Genomic DNA, 15,976 nt, shown 5'->3' on the forward strand with positions numbered 1-15,976 from the left:
ATTTAATACATTTTTAGCATTTAAACTCCCCCACCCATCCATGTCTCCATGCTTTATTTTGCTGAGAAGTCACTTTGAAAAACACTCCCTAGCATTTCTGGCCAGGGCCATCTTAAGTAAGGGCAAATGGTTCAAGTAGCATTTATATCCTGGAATCCATCTGCCCTTACCTCAGGCATGTAGGCAGGAGGGTGTACTTAGCTGAGAAAGCCCCTCCTCCCATCCCAAAGACTCCTGGGATGTATGACATCATTTGACTAGGCATACAAACTAGGAAGTAACTGAAAAAAATGGGCAAAAAAAGTTTAAAACAAGTAAATATGATATACTTTCATATCTATTTACTAATGCTAGCAGCGAAAGGATTAAAAATAGTCAATATTGATTGAGAGAGTGAAGTTCCATTATCTAAGGTGCATCTAATGTTTATTTAAACCAACTCCAAGCAAAACTTTTTTTTATCTCTTGATTATGTGGAAAAGAATCAGAACTTTTGTCAAGTTTTTATTGCATTGCCTCCTTTTTGCATTAAAATCCCATTGAAGTCCATGGAGAGTGAATCTTGTTATTCAATTCTGCCCATTTGTATGATCAACTATTGTCAAACAGAGGGCACGTAAAGCCGAACACTGCCGTGAGGCCAACTACCAATGCCAACTTTAAAAATATAATGCAAAAACTAAAAAATGAGCGATCTTTACTGGTACAGAAAATGACACAGTGATATAAAACAAATTTAAATTCAATCAAGTTAAAACCATATTCTTAAAAGAAAGGGGGGATATGTACAAAAATCCCCCATAAATATGCATCTCTCAAAGTGTGTTAGTACCACATTACGTACTGCAAAGATAGGAAGAAATAGCCCAGCCGCCAACACACCTCACCCGGCCCGAGCTGCTAGCAGGTAAAAGCAGTCTCAGCTCGATACATCTAGACCACAACTCCAACATGTTTCGCCCTGCCCTCAGGGCTTAATCATGGATACATAATTAAGGACAGGGCGAAACATGTTGGAGTTATAGTCTTAATGTATCGAGCTGAGGCTGCTTTTATCTGCTAACCACTCAGGGCTGAGCTATCTCTTCCTATTTTTGCAGTATGCTTTGGGTCTGGACGGACCTTTCCTCAGTCTACACCCCTCACTAGCCAGCGACATCCAATCCATCGGACCTTGCCAGCCTGAATGGGGACCCTTAAGCATTTATCATGTACCATATTATATAGTATACAAGAATGCAGCAATCACATATAATATGGTCCACAAAGTTGACGCGTTTCATGTAGGACCTTTTCCTTAGGATCCAGTGAGAGAGCAAACCTACCTATATAGAAAATCGCTTTAGTTACATAATTCTATGCATCAGTACATATGTATCAATAGTTTATCATTCATGCATGTCTACATACCACCTACGACAGCTATAAGAAAAGACAGATCGCTTACCAAAAATCTGGTGATATACTGTATTATTTGCAAAAAGGGATGACTTAAATATCCCCTATAGTAGGAAATGTATAGACTTACGAGGCAGACACATACATAAATTAGAGTACACAGGAGAAACTCACACTGAGACATGTTGCCTCTTTGTACATACAATGTGTAGGTCACAAACACTCAAGAAAGGGATCCCTAGCTCCGAAATTCCATAGATAATCAGCTTAACAGAGTCCTAAGTCTTCATTGGCTACAAGAATGGTGTGGTGTCTATGGGGACTATACAGGGAAAGGGATCCGGTTGGGGCGGGCCTTTGATCGCTCTGATGGGCACTGCAAGAACCCTAACGGGGTGCCCGGAGAGGAGAGAGGGCCTCTCCCCCGCGGGATCCGAGCTTAGGCAACTGTAGTCACTCACCGCGGAGATATTTAACTTTGTCTGCTGGAAACAAAATTTATTGCGATTCTCATGACAGCTAGAAAGTTAGATGTAAGTCTACCAGGTTCTGCGTTTCCGTGCACCTCACATATACCATGTAACGAATACATTTATAATATTGTCTGTGTTTGATACTCAGCAAAGCGGGCTTCGAGGGGTTTGTTGTCTGAGAGTCAATGCACGATATTCTAGGGTCCCCCTATTGGACTGGTTGCACTTAAACAAACTATATTGAGGAGCAAGAATCAAGGAGGGAGGAAATTGAGCATTGTGACAATTGTGCATTGAGTTTTAGTCCAAGAAGTTTTAAACGAGACTGTTAAACAAAGACAATAATAATGAACAAGAGGCACTCTGTAATAGTTAAACGGTGTAATAACTTTATTTACCTCCTGTTCTCCTTATGTACACCTTTCTTTGCAAGTTCAAACCATTCAGAGCAAATTTATGTTCTTTTATTATTTCTTTTGTTATAGCTTCAGCACACGACAGTTATTCATATTTCAATTATCACAATAGCAATTAACTGATAACTGACTGTATTATCTAGTTGTAATACTGTATTACTGGTGCTTGAGGAAGGCATGATGTTTTCAGCCTACGCTATCAATACTGTATTTTGATGTGTTATGTCAATTGATTATCTTAAAAACAATAAAACTATTGAAAATTAAAAAAGACAAAAAAAAAATAAATAAACAACAAGAAAAGACAGATCCCAGTGATATGGTGACAAGATTCCATGTAAACAGGTAAGGTATTTTCTGTAGTAACCAATAACATTCCCGGTTCTCAAACTACAACAAAAGGAACACAGCATGGGGAAACAAAAAAATAATATATAGTCAGAAAGCTTATTCAAAATCATAATCCATCCAGGCTTCAGATATAGAGAGATTGGCTTTGGGTTGAACCAATATGCTTAGTACAGTAGTTGGTGCCTGTCCTTGATCCATTTTCTTTAAAAAATGGGTACACTTTAAAATGTGGATAGATCTTTTAAAATATATTCCCTGGATGCCCTGAGATTTGTAGTTGCACATTACATTAGACATTTTAATTGTCAATCCTTTCTTTGCGTTCCCTATTTTTTTTTTAATTCCCTTTCCTATTTTTGTAATCAATTTTAATTGTCAAACCTTTAATTACATCCACTAGTTGTTTTTTATGTTCCACCCTATAAGCAACTCCAGCAGATCTGTACCCTAGTATTGTCTGGAGTCTCCCGAGCAGCAGTTCAGTATAATGCTACCACATTCAGCATCCAATGAGAAAAACGTTCCTGGATTTGTTAAGAATTATGTATGAAATGACGTCTTTTCTGAAGACATTTCCAGACTGCAGTTCCCCAGCTGCTGGTAGGGTAACAAGACAAGCAGATAAGACGAGAACAGTGGAATTTCAGTTTGCAGTCAATTTAGATGTTTGGAAAGAAAAGAGCATCTGTTATGACTTTTACAAGGCTGTGTACTGGAGAAGCAGCAGATATGTCTCTCTTAACTGCTCAAAAACCTCAGGCCTTCCAGACATCCAGCGTAGCCCTCTTCAGTGTGTACAGCATTGATCGAAACAGAAGTTTGCTACTAAAAACACAGAAACAAAGTGCATTCAGAAGTTGCTGGTGGTCCATGCGCTATCTGAATGCTACCTTTAATTTTTATCCCAGTATAGATTGTGTGCACCAGGCCCCCTGATCTGCAGATCCCCATGGCTATCGGTAATCAGGCTTCCATCACCCCCTGTTCCTGAACCAACGATTCAGGAAATCCCAGGAGCATCAACCTATAAACTCCGCCCATGAACTAATTTAAGAGGAATTTATCTTAAAGGCTAAATTCACCTTTTCCAAAAAAAAATAAAAAATTGTTCTCACAGCCAAGGGGCCAAAGTAAATATAAAATAGAAAAAAAAATTAGCAGCTTTGTAAAATGTTCATTAATTTTATTGTCAAACCTGTAGGCTGTTTGGGTTCCCTATTCACCCTGGCTGAAAAACTCTCAGTTGGTAACTCCTACATCCTTTTTTGTTGCTAGGATTTGAAAACCATTGAGTGCTCACACCTAGCATTACAGGAACCAAAACCAACATTTTCACATCCTAGCAACAAGGCAGGATGTGGGGACTGCTCTCTTTTTTTTTTTTCAGGCTTACGGGGGGGGGGGGGATGGCCTACAGGTATGACAATAAAATTATTAGACATTTTACAAATCTGCTCAGTTTATTTACACCTATTGGGGCCTCTTGACTGCATATACGTGCTTTGTAATAGCCCCATTTTAGTCACTGGCTATCCTTATCATTTCAAGGGATAAATGTTACACCCCATTACCCAACCGCAGTCTCCTAAAATGATGTTGGTTGAGCTGCATACAATTAGTCCTTCCTTCCTTTATACAGTCCTCTCTATGCTTCCCCTCTCCACTTCTCTTCTTCCTTCCTTCCTTCCTTCCTTCCTTCCTTCCTTCCTTCCTTCCTTCCTTCCTTCCTTCCTTCCTTCCTTCCTTCCTTCCTTCCTTCCTTCCTTCCTTCCTTCTTTCCTTCCTTCCTTCCTTCCTTCCTTTCCTCTCTACTCTTCCACTCTCCACTCCTCTTCTTCCTTCCTTCCTCCTTTTCTTTCTCCTGTCCTCTCCACTCTTCCCCTCTCCACTTCTCTTCTTCTTTCCTTTCTCCCCTTCTTTCTCCTGTCCTCTCCACTCTTCACCTCTCCACTTCCCTTCCTTCCTTCCTTCCTTCCTTCCTTCCTTCCTTCCTTCCTTCCTTCCTTCCTTCCTTCCTTCCTTCCTCCCTTCCAGTCTACGCTCTACTGTTCTCTCCTCTTCACTCCTTTCCTCTCTCCATTATCCACTATTCTCCTGTCCTCTCCTTTTCTATCCACCCCTCTCTACTCCTCTCCTCCCCTCTCCACTTCTCTTCTTCCTTTCTCCCTCCCTAACTACCTTCCTTTCTTTCTCCTGTCCTCTCCACTCTTCCCCTCTGAACTTCCCTTCCTTCCTCGGAGTCTACTCTCTACTCCTCTCTCCTCTTCACTCCTTTCTTCTCGCCAATATGTTCCACTCTGTTCTGGAAATGTTATAGATAGGCAACTCCTATCCTCATATTTATTAGTGCTTCCAGATTAATAATAACTACTGCAGTAGGGAACAGACACAAAAAGATACACTCAGCATCTTTCCAAAATAACTGTTCTGTTTATTCTACGCAATTGATATTTTTCATACACATGATTAAGTAGGTATTACATTAATATTACAATTGTACTTTTATGGTAGCAGGGGGCGTAACATAGTCAGGCCAAATTTTAATTAGGGCTCGAAAGAATGCAATATGTTGTGAAAACCTAATTAGTGCCGTGTGCACAATGAGTGCAGCATGCAATACATAGGCAAAGCATACAAAATAGAGTACAAATTTATACAGAATTTACAAATTTCCATTACAACTCTTATGCCCTGACACACGGTCGGATTTTCCGACGGAAAATGTGTGATAGGACCTTGTGCCTCTGACCGTGTGTACGGGGCATTACCCTTTCTTTCTTTCTTTCTTTCTTTCTTTCTTTCTTTCTTTCTTTCTTTCTTTCTTTCTTTCTTTCTTTCTTTCTTTCTTTCTTTCTTTCTTTCTTTCTTTCTTTCTCTGGGTAATGTACAGTCATATGCTATCAATGTAGTTATACCTGTGTTGGAGACTGCATTTATCTAGAATATGTGATTGTGATTATGATTGGCAGCCTCTTTCCCCATGGGGATTTGAATACAGACAGTATCATCTACCCATGGATAAATAATAAGCATGTGAAAAGTTTTGATGGCCTTACATTGTAGATATTTTGCCCTCCAGGCAAGGTTTTTTTTTCTTTTCCCATAAAAAAGCCCAAAACCTTGAATCCCCAACTGGAATGCTAGGAATATTTATTTTGTTATGTAGAATTTCAGATGAGTTGCTGTCATTGGAAGTCCTTGTAGTTACCCAGGGGACTTCCAGCGTAAAACTTACACTCTGGATCAGTAAGCAGCTGGTGCTAAAGTGGCATGGCACCTGGCACCCAGCCCCCTGAGAATCCAAATGTCAACTTTCTTCAACATCAATATCGGAAAAGTTTTCACAGTCCATCCCAAGCATCTGTATTTAATGCTGTTTCCTGTCTTCACTCGGCTGAGCACAAGTCTGATGAAACTGATCACATACCGTTACCCCATAATCAGAATAATAACTGTATCCAGGTCATTTCAGTGGCTTCTCCATGCTTCTAACAGCCAGACACATGTGAAGAAATTAGTATTGTATCTAATGTGCCTGCCCTATAAATCTTTATTTAAAATATAATTTATGCGTGACTTCAAGCCAGAGAAAAAAATTATATTCCGTAAATTTATGAAAACATTAATTTGAGACTTTGTTATTCTTGTAAACTGCAATGTCTCTGCGATGAAAATGAGGATAAGAGCACCTATGCAAACTTAATAAAGGTGGCAGACACTGGACTGCAATTTAAAGTGTATTGCATAGAGTAATGGCCTGTACACATGATCCGATTATCGTACGACAGATCGTAGAAATTGAATAGGTTACTAAAGTCATGAAAATTCTCGTACGACAGAAAAAAAATCGGAAGTGATGTCATGTGTTGTCCAACGAACTGCTGGTACATTCATTCTGTACGAAAGGAGCAAAAGTGAATTTTCTCCTTCTATTTCCAAATCAGATAGTATACTTTTTATTCATAAAAAAGAACAGAGAGGTTGTGAAACATCCTACATTATGATGGAGCCGAGGATCATAAAAATAAATAAGATACTCAGCTCCATCGAAATGGCCGTAATGCGGTATTTTCTCAAGCCACTCTATTTTTTTATACACAGAACAAATGCACCAGTGGTTAGCTGGATGAATAGCTTTTTGAAAAAATATATGTTTCTATATGTTTTTTACTGATGACTATTGTTATCTGGACAAAAAGTGACGAAAAGTATGAAATTTTACAGCTGGAATAGAGGAATTTGTTCAATGGGGACAGTTGTTTATAATGTGATTTTTTTTTTTTTATATACGCTGAAGAGATTTGATCATTTTCTGTTGTGTCTCTGGAATAGGAAGTAAAGGGAAAATATTCACAGTAAAAAAAGAAAAAAAAAAAAACGGACAGAGGATTTATTATTTCCTACTCTATTCAAAACTAAACTACTGGGTATACTTTAGCTTTTCTTCTGTTGCAAGGAAAGCAGGAATAAGTTTGAATTGATTGCATTTGGTAACAGTTCCTTGTTCAAACGTAATAATTAGGGTGGAATATGTCTTCCATATTTTTTTTTTCTTTAGAAAAAGGGCCACACACAGCGCTAGTAAACGGAAGGGTAGCCAGAAGGAACTTAGGCCTCCAGATCTGTGGATCCACCACGAGGAGATGGAGATGAAGAACATAGAGAAGCCAGCTGGATCAGAAACTCAGGGGCGGGACTCCCCCCGACCCAGCTGCCAAGATATCACACCAGTTAGCCACAGCCAATCAGAGTCTCAGCTGGGCAGCAAAAGCTCACATTCCGGTAAGCTGTACTGGCAGACCAAACTAATTAGGAACCAAAATTTGTTCTTGTTCCTTGAAAACCAATTAACATGTACAGTAGTTGTCTAAGTATATTTGTGAATATGGAAGTCAGCATTGGTGTATGAAATGCCCCAGTGATATCAGGTGCTGCTCGTTTGATTATTTAAATTTTTCTCAAGGAATGCAGACACGGCAACTTTTCTTTTTACAGTACTGAGATTGCTCAGGTTGTAATTACGAATACTAACCCTGCCATTCAAAAATATAAAACAAAAAGAAATTCCTTTAGAATGGAGAAAGGTCAAAATGTTGCTGAAGGCCCCGTTTGCATGGGCTGGCCTCTGCTTAGCTCTAGTTTGCTCAGCAGGGAATCTGCCCGTTGATCCCCTCTGCTGAGCAGAGTAAAACAGGTGGATGACAGGTCCATGTCTGCTCAGTTTATGCAAAGCAGATACGGACACACGCCACTCTGCTCTATGGGCAGTCAGATGTAAAGGGACTGGCTTTCGTGTGAAAGAGGCCTTAAGCAGAACTTCACTCAAAAAGTGAAGTCCTGCTGAAATGTTCCCTCTCCCCAGGCTGTAACTGAGTTACGTTTTTTTTGTGGGGAGTGAGTACTGTTTTTTATCTTTACCCGCTGCCACTTTCACAAACCTTTCCTAGTAGGCAAGGATGACATCCCATGCCCAGCACCCTCCAGCTGGGGGACCATGCTCATGTGCAGCTGGGAGCCAGCTGTGGTTCCTCAGGTCCCCTATATTCTAGATACAGGCACTAAGGAACTGCAACAGTCAGAAGAACCGGCTGTGGAAAGACAGAGTTGGACCCCAAGCATTGGTAAGTACCTGATTTCTGAAAGTCAGCAGCTACAGTATTTGTAGCTGCTCAAAAAAACCCCAAAAAAACAAACAAACTGAAGTTCCTCTTTAAATTATGTGTAAATTATAACAATGAGCTTCTCTTTTTTACCCTCGTTTGGTCTGTTAGAGAGTACTAAAAGCAATTTGTTATAGCAAAAAAGTATGTATGTTGATCCTGCCAAAAATCCAATGCTGCCCTATGCAATGTGCAGTGCTATCTCAAGCAGTGTTATTAGCCCTTCCCAGTTTACCACTTTGAACTACATAACAGCACCTCCTATCCTCCTAGTCACAGTTTTACCGCCCCCTGGCAACCCCCCGGGATGATGACATTACAGCATGACAGGGCTGTACACATGCTGCGGCCGGGATGCTTGCTTTTAACTCAGGCTGCAGAGTTTGATAGGTAGCACAGCCTGTCAAACTTGCCTATTGAGATCAATGGGGCCACACAGCAAAAAAAAAAAAAAACACCAAGAGGTGACAGCTGTGCTGCAGATTGGTGTTCGAGAGAGGTTTATATTACTGCCAGTGGAAAAGTGCCCTTCTTCTGTATATCATTTATTGGCACACTTGAAGATGTACGGAATGATGATAGGGTTGAAGTGTCTTATTGTTAATTGTGTCCATGAACTCTACTAAGATGGAATATTATCCCCCCAGGTCCAGATACAGATGAAGTCGGGAGTAACATTTCCACATTGGAGCGCTCTCTAGCTGCCAGAAGGGCCACAAGGGCCAAGCTCATGATTCCAATGGAGTCACAGGCCAACAATCCATGTAAGTGTTCGTTAAAAAAAAAAAAGACCTCTGCTGACCAGCCTGTGGTTACTCAGAACTCATCAGTAGAACGAAGGACCTTGTACTTAACAATGATTGCATCTAAACTAGCTGCATAATATAAACTAAATTAACTTTTAGAAGAATAGCAAACCTTTCTGGAAAAAAAAAATGAATGTACTGTATGCCCATGCTTCTATCAGAAACACACATGTTGAAGAATTTGAACAAAGAGGACCTGTTACTCTTCCTCACTGACAGATCATAGCTAAAGAAAAAAAATACAACAGGTTCTTCACCTATTTTCCTTTATGTAAGCTGTGCTGTGAGTCTGGATGAGGGGTTGGGCACATAAATATTGTTAATTTAGGGTGTCAGGTCTGCAAATCTATATAGTCAGAGGCTTAAGGATACCCGATCATCACACCCATAGGAGTTTGATGGACATCCCATTATGAAAGTATGACCAAATGGCCTCCTCATTTGCAGCTGTAACAACCTTTCCTGGTATGCTGTAGTATTGACTGCACCCTTCATTGGGAACACCAGTGAGAAGCCCAAATTGTCCCTACAAATATATATGATATACCTCCCAACTTTTTGAGATGGAAATGAGGGACACCCATTAGCAAAAGTATGTAGGCAGAGAATACACCCCCTGCAATGCCCCCTTAAAGGAGAATTCTACAAAAAAAAAAAAAATGTGCTTTTTGTAATCACTACTATACTTTTATACTGGTTTTCAGATTTACAAATGCAGTAATTTAGAAATCGGATGAAAGGTTTAGCACTGGGAAACACTTTTTGAAACATAAAAAGCACATTTTATATACAACTATATAGATTAGACCAAAATGAGGGACAAATGAGGAGGAAAGAGGGACAGAGGGACTTTGTTCCAAATCATGGATAGTCCCTCGAAATCAGAGGCAGTTGGGAGCTATGTATATGATGGTTAAGTGTCCTCAAACCTTTGTCCATATAGTTGGTGTGTATGATATCTATCTATTTATCTATCTATCTATCTATCTATCTATCTATCTATCTATCTATCTATCTATCTATCTATCTATCTATCTATCTAATTATTTCCTGTAATGATAGTATTCAATATTTTTTATTTCACGTGCCTTTATTTATGTTTGTATTTACATGTGGATCAAGCTGTCCAGAAAAAGTTACAGTTGGGCCATACCATTTTACTGACAGGGGTGTTTAATTTATTAATACATTTCTCAAAAGCAAAATAATACTGTTACTTGTTATGTAAGTGCTTAAAAAATGTTATCTGTAGTTTTTTAATAGTAGTCTTTTAATTTGTTTGACACTTAATTCAAATAGATTTAAAACTAAAGCTGGTCATACACGGTTAACTTTGTTTTTGTTAAAAAAAAAATGAAAAAAGAACAAATTCCCCTGTCCACACAAATGAGATGGATGGAGAAATCCCTTCTCCAGGACTTTGTATTCTGACAATGGAGCCTGCCAATGACAGAATACATTGATCAGCAGCTGATTGGCTGCAGCTGCTGATCGATGGAAGATTTTCCAACATGTCCATTTGGCGGAAGACAATTAAACAACGAGTGGGAGAGCCCACACATTGATTCAAATCCCGCCAGTCCAGGAACATGTTGATCAGTGTTTAGTAAGCTTAAGCGTCCATCTAAGATTACCCTGTCTACAGGGTGACAACATTGTTGTGCAATTTCACTGCAGAACAAACAGCGTTGTCACTCTATTACAGGAAGTGGAAAAACAATCGATTAACTAGCTGAATCAACAGGCAAAACAAATGTTGGGGGGGGGGGGGGGGGGGGCGACAAAAACCTCCATATTAATGCTGATGACAGATTTTGCTGACAGATTTTACCCAGAGTTCTACTTTGATTTCAAAATGTTAACTGCTTGCATACCACAAAGGAGTAAAAAGCCCCCCAAAAAGACACAATAAATCAGTTTGGCTTGCATAAATAATCCCTAAATTATTGTTAATCTGTTCAAGGGAACTTGTTATGAAGCAAAATATTGTATGAGAAGCCCCAGGTAGAAGCTACTATTCCTGAACCTCCATGCAGACTAGCAATCAGGAAAAAAAGACAGCTTCAATATGAGGCTTCTCACAGGTATTCTGCTGCATGACAGGTTCCCTTTAGCAATAAGTCAGGAGTTCTATATGATGAAAAGGTCACTTGTGTTAAAGGTAAAGCAGCAGATGGTCTTCTGATATTAAATGGCTGCTACTAGAAGCTGAAATCAATATGGAGAGCGGAATTTGACTTTAATCTCAGGGAAAACATGGTGGATGATGTGCGTCGCTGGTGTATCTTCACATTCATACGAGGCACAAGTTCCATTAGCCATCACTGGAAAAATGTAGAGTACACGGCGACTAGCATCAAGGAATTTTATCTTTTGATCCTGAAGAACGCAGATGGCGATGATAAGAGGGGAGACGACGGCGAAATAGGTCAAACCTCCATAGCGGAGTGCTTACAAGCTCCTGCACGTCAACCTTTATTTTCCTTTTTTATATGCTCCTTTGTGTAAATCCCCTTTCAAGACATTTTGGGTGAGCAGAAGGCTGTTATATGTCTTTGTTCAGAACACTAACATGTATTTCTCTGTGATGTCATGGTGAAAGGGAGCTAATGGGGTCAATGTAGGCAGGATATAGATTCCCTCACTCTGCGTGCTTAAGGAAATCAATTCTTTTATGAGTTCACGCCAAGGACAGAGGTGGTAGGGCCTTCCATCTTATGGAAAAATGAATGGCTACAGCAACATCTGGACTAGAATAGCTTTTTGAAATGATCAGGATATTTTGCAGCTGGTCGTTTTGAAACTCAACCTAAGCAAACAATATGGACAGGAGTCTAGCTTGGAGTATTTTTTTTATTTAGGTGTTATTTCTTATGGGGCCTTGTGTTCAGTTTCCACCAAGGATACCATTGGCATAGTGTTTGAGTAAGCAGATGGATGAGCTGATCTGTGTGCTGCTGCTCCTTTACTGGCAAATCCCAGGCCGAGGGCAGAGTTCTGACGAGAGAGGGATCTCTGATGGTGACCCTGATGTAATAATGTAAGGGTAAACTCTGATGGAAACTCTGATGTAATGGGGGATTCTGATGTAAGTGGGACATACAGTCAGGTCCATAAATATAGGGACATCGACACAATTCTAATCTTTTTGGCTCTTTACACCACCACAATGGATTTGAAATGAAACAAACAAGATGTGCTTTAACGGCAGACTTTCAGCTTTTATTTGAGGGTATTTACATCCAAATCAGGTGAACGGTGTAGGAATTACAACAATTTGTATATGTGCCTCCCACTTTTTAAGGGACCAAAAGTAATGGGACAATTGGCTGCTCAGCTGTTCCATGGCCAGGTGTGTGTTATTCCCTCATTATCCCATTTACAAGGAGCAGATAAAAGGTCCAGAATTCATTTCAAGTGTGCTATTTGCATTTGGAATCTGTTGCTGTCAACTCTCAATATGAGATCCAAAGAGCTGTCACTATCAGCGAAGCAAGCCATCATTAGGCTTAAAAAATAAAACAAATACATCAGAGAGATAGCAAAAACATTAGGTGTGGTCAAATCAACTGTTTGGAACATCCTTAAAAAGAAAGAACACATCGGTGAGCTCAGCAACACCAAAAGACCCGGAAGACCATGGAAAACAACTGTGGTGGATGACCGAAGAATTCTTTCCCTGGTGAAGAAAACACCCTTCACAACAGTTGGCCAGATCAAGAACACTCTCCAGGAGGTAGGTGTATGTGTGTCAAAGTCAACAATCAAGAGAAGACTTCACCAGAGTGAATACAGAGGGTTCACCACAAGATGTAAACCATTGGTGAGCCTCAAAAACAGGAAGGCCAGATTAGAGTTTGCCAAACAACATCTAAAAAAGCCTTCACAGTTCTGGAACAACACCCTATGGACAGATGAGACCAAGATCAACTTGTACCAGAGTGATGGGAAGAGAAGAGTATGGAGAAGTAAAGGAACTGCTCATGATCCAAAACATACCACCTCATCAGTGAAGCATGGTGGTGGTAGTGTCATGGCGTGGGCATGTATGGCTGCCAATGGAACTGGTTCTCTTGTATTTATTGATGATGTGACTGGTGACAAAAGCAGCAGGATGAATTCTGAAGTGTTTTGGGCAATATTATCTGCTCATATTCAGCAAAATGCTTCAGAACTCATTGGACGGCGCTTCACAGTGCAGATTGACAATGACCAAAAGCATACTGCAAAAGCAACCAAAGAGTTTTTTAAGGGAAAGAAGTGGAATGTTATGCAATGGCCAAGTCAATCACCTGACCTGAATCCGATTGAGCATGCATTTCACTTGCTGAAGAGAAAACTGAAGGGAAAATGCCCCAAGAACAAGCAGGAACTGTAGGCAGTTGCAGTAGAGGCCTGGCAGAGCATCACCAGGGATGAAACCCAGCGTTTGGTGATGTCTATGCATTCCAGACTTCAGGCTGTAATTGACTGCAAAGAATTTGCAACCAATTATTAAAAAGTGAAAGTTTGATGGATGATTGTTAATCTGTCCCATTACTTTTGGTCCCTTAAAAAGTGGGAGGCACATATACAAACTGTAACTCAAATTAAAGCTGAAAGTCTGCCGTTAAAGCACATCTTGTTCGTTTCATTTCAAATATATTGTGGTGGTGTATAGAGCCAAATTGATTAGAATTTTGTTGATGTCCCAATATTTATGGACCTGACTGTAGATGGGGGTTTCTAATATAAGGGAGCTCTGATGGGGACTCTGATGGGTTCAAGTTTATATTTTTTATGTAGGTGTTATTTCTTATGTTTGGTTTCCACCAAGGATCCCATTAGAATTTGAATGAGTAGGGGGAAAAGCTGATCAGTGTACTGCTGCTCCTTTACTGGCTAATCACAGGCTGATTTGAGAGGGGATTCTGATGGGAACTCTGATTTAAGGGGGGGTTCTAAAGTAAGGGTGAAATTGATGGGAACTCTAATATAAGGGAGCGCTGATGGGTTCAAGTCTATTTTTTTTATGTAGGTGTTATTTCTTAGTCTTGGGTCTTACAGTATGTTCGGTTTCCACCAAGGATGCCAGTGGCATAGAGTTTGAATGAGCAGAGGTATGAACTGATCAGTGTGCTGCTGCTCCTTTACTGGCCAATCACAGGCTGAAGGCAAACTCTGATGTTAGAGGGGATTCTGATGGAAACTGTGATGTAAGGGGGATTCTGATGTAAGAGGGACATTGATGGGGACTCTAATATAAGGGAGTGTTGTTGGGTTCAAGTTTATTTTTTTGATGTAGGTGTTATTTCTTATTGAGTCTTATGTTTGATTTCCATAGCTCCTAACTGTCTCTGATTTTGAGGGACTGTCCCTGATTTGGAGCAATGTCCCTCTGTCCCTCATGCCTCCTCATTTGTCCCTCATTTTGGTCTGATCAATATAGTGGTATATAAAATGCACTTTTTTCATGCCTCCTCATTTGTCCCTCATTTTGGTCTTATCTATATAGTTGTATATAAAATGCACTTTTTATCTATCAAAAAGTGTTTTCCAGCGCTAAACCTTTCATTTGATTTCTAAATTTCTGTATGTGTAAATTCCAAAAGCCAATATAAAGGAGTAATAGTGGTAAAAAAAGCACTTGTGGGTTGAACCAATCTTTTATTTTTTGTACAATTCTCCTTTAAGGGGGTATGACAAGGGGTGTGTCCTATGCCTGCATACTTTTGTTGATAGGTGTCCCTCATTCCCATCTCTAAAAGTTGGGAGGTATGCCACATGTGTGACTCTATAGTTATGTGGGCTGCACAGATAAGAAAAAGGAGGAAATGAAGAGCTTAGAAGGGAACTGAGATTGAGCATGCTCAGTAGAGGACAGCAGCTGATCTACACAATTTCAGGCTGCTGTGGGGACACAGGAAAGATGGGGGGGACAGCTGAAGGCAGGATCAACCAGGTATACTTCACTCTACACAAAACGAATGCTTTAGTGGCTTTGTGAGTATGCAAACTCTGTTATATAGCATGTAATTAGAAGTTTTTTATAGTCTGGGTTTAATGACACTTTAACCCCTATATAATGATTTCCTCATTAGAACCCATATAAAGATTTTTATTCAGGTCTGAGTCCTTCTTTTACTACATCATCCACCATGATGAAGTTATGCAATAGACTTTTAAAAGCAAATATCAGATGTCTTAACTTCAACAATAACACAACACATTGATAGAAAATTGCCTTTATGTTGATGCAGTGATAACACAAAGTGACTGTAATTCAATTTTTTGTCCCCTCTGAGTAATCCGTCTCTCGAGGTGCATGCTGGGAAGTGGCGTGAACAATGGCACGTGGAAATATAGCGGTTGTTGAGGCCAAATCTGTTTTGTTTATATCCCTTTCCCGATGTAAAGGCATTCATTCACTGAATATAAAATGTGACAGGCGGCAGTAAATTGCCTCCGTTGATGGAGAATTGCAGAGTTGTAAAAACCCAACGTGATTTGTGCAAAGCATTTCAGCTTGCAAACTCTTAACATTAGTGTCACATTGGAATTCAATTGTCAACAAGCTACAGTCGTTTCTTCAGGTTTTCAATCAGATCCGATCTCACAGTAATAACTTTAAAAAAATAAAAGAAAAAAGGAATGAAGGAAATGTTCAATTGTTTGATTTATTTTCCATACAGAAGACTTTTTTTTTATGCGCTATATTATTTGCATTGACAATACAATGCTGGATCTGTGAGAATCCATTACTTAAAAGGAAACTCTTGTTTGAGTCATTGGACAGGAATTGGCCTGCAGATTAGGAAACTGAGATAGGGAGCTGTTATTTCCATTCAGTCCTGAGATTTACTCAGCTCTGCCACACACCTTGAAAAAATATC

The 15,976-nt window shown here is 39.8% G+C and overlaps 1 protein-coding gene across 2 annotated transcripts in view; it reads left to right on the top strand.

Moving 5' to 3' along the window:
- Positions 1–15,976, top strand: part of DCC (DCC netrin 1 receptor) — a 980,705-nt gene that overhangs the window by 921,164 nt on the left and 43,565 nt on the right. For both annotated transcript variants that reach the window (XM_073619854.1, XM_073619846.1), the window contains exons 24-25: positions 7,197–7,420; positions 8,946–9,062. In XM_073619854.1, coding sequence (XP_073475955.1) covers positions 7,197–7,420; positions 8,946–9,062 — 341 coding nt within the window. The remainder of the gene's footprint in view (positions 1–7,196; positions 7,421–8,945; positions 9,063–15,976) is intronic.

Source organism: Aquarana catesbeiana, linkage group LG01, assembly GCF_042186555.1.
Source record: "Aquarana catesbeiana isolate 2022-GZ linkage group LG01, ASM4218655v1, whole genome shotgun sequence".
Classification (NCBI taxonomy): domain Eukaryota; kingdom Metazoa; phylum Chordata; class Amphibia; order Anura; family Ranidae; genus Aquarana; species Aquarana catesbeiana.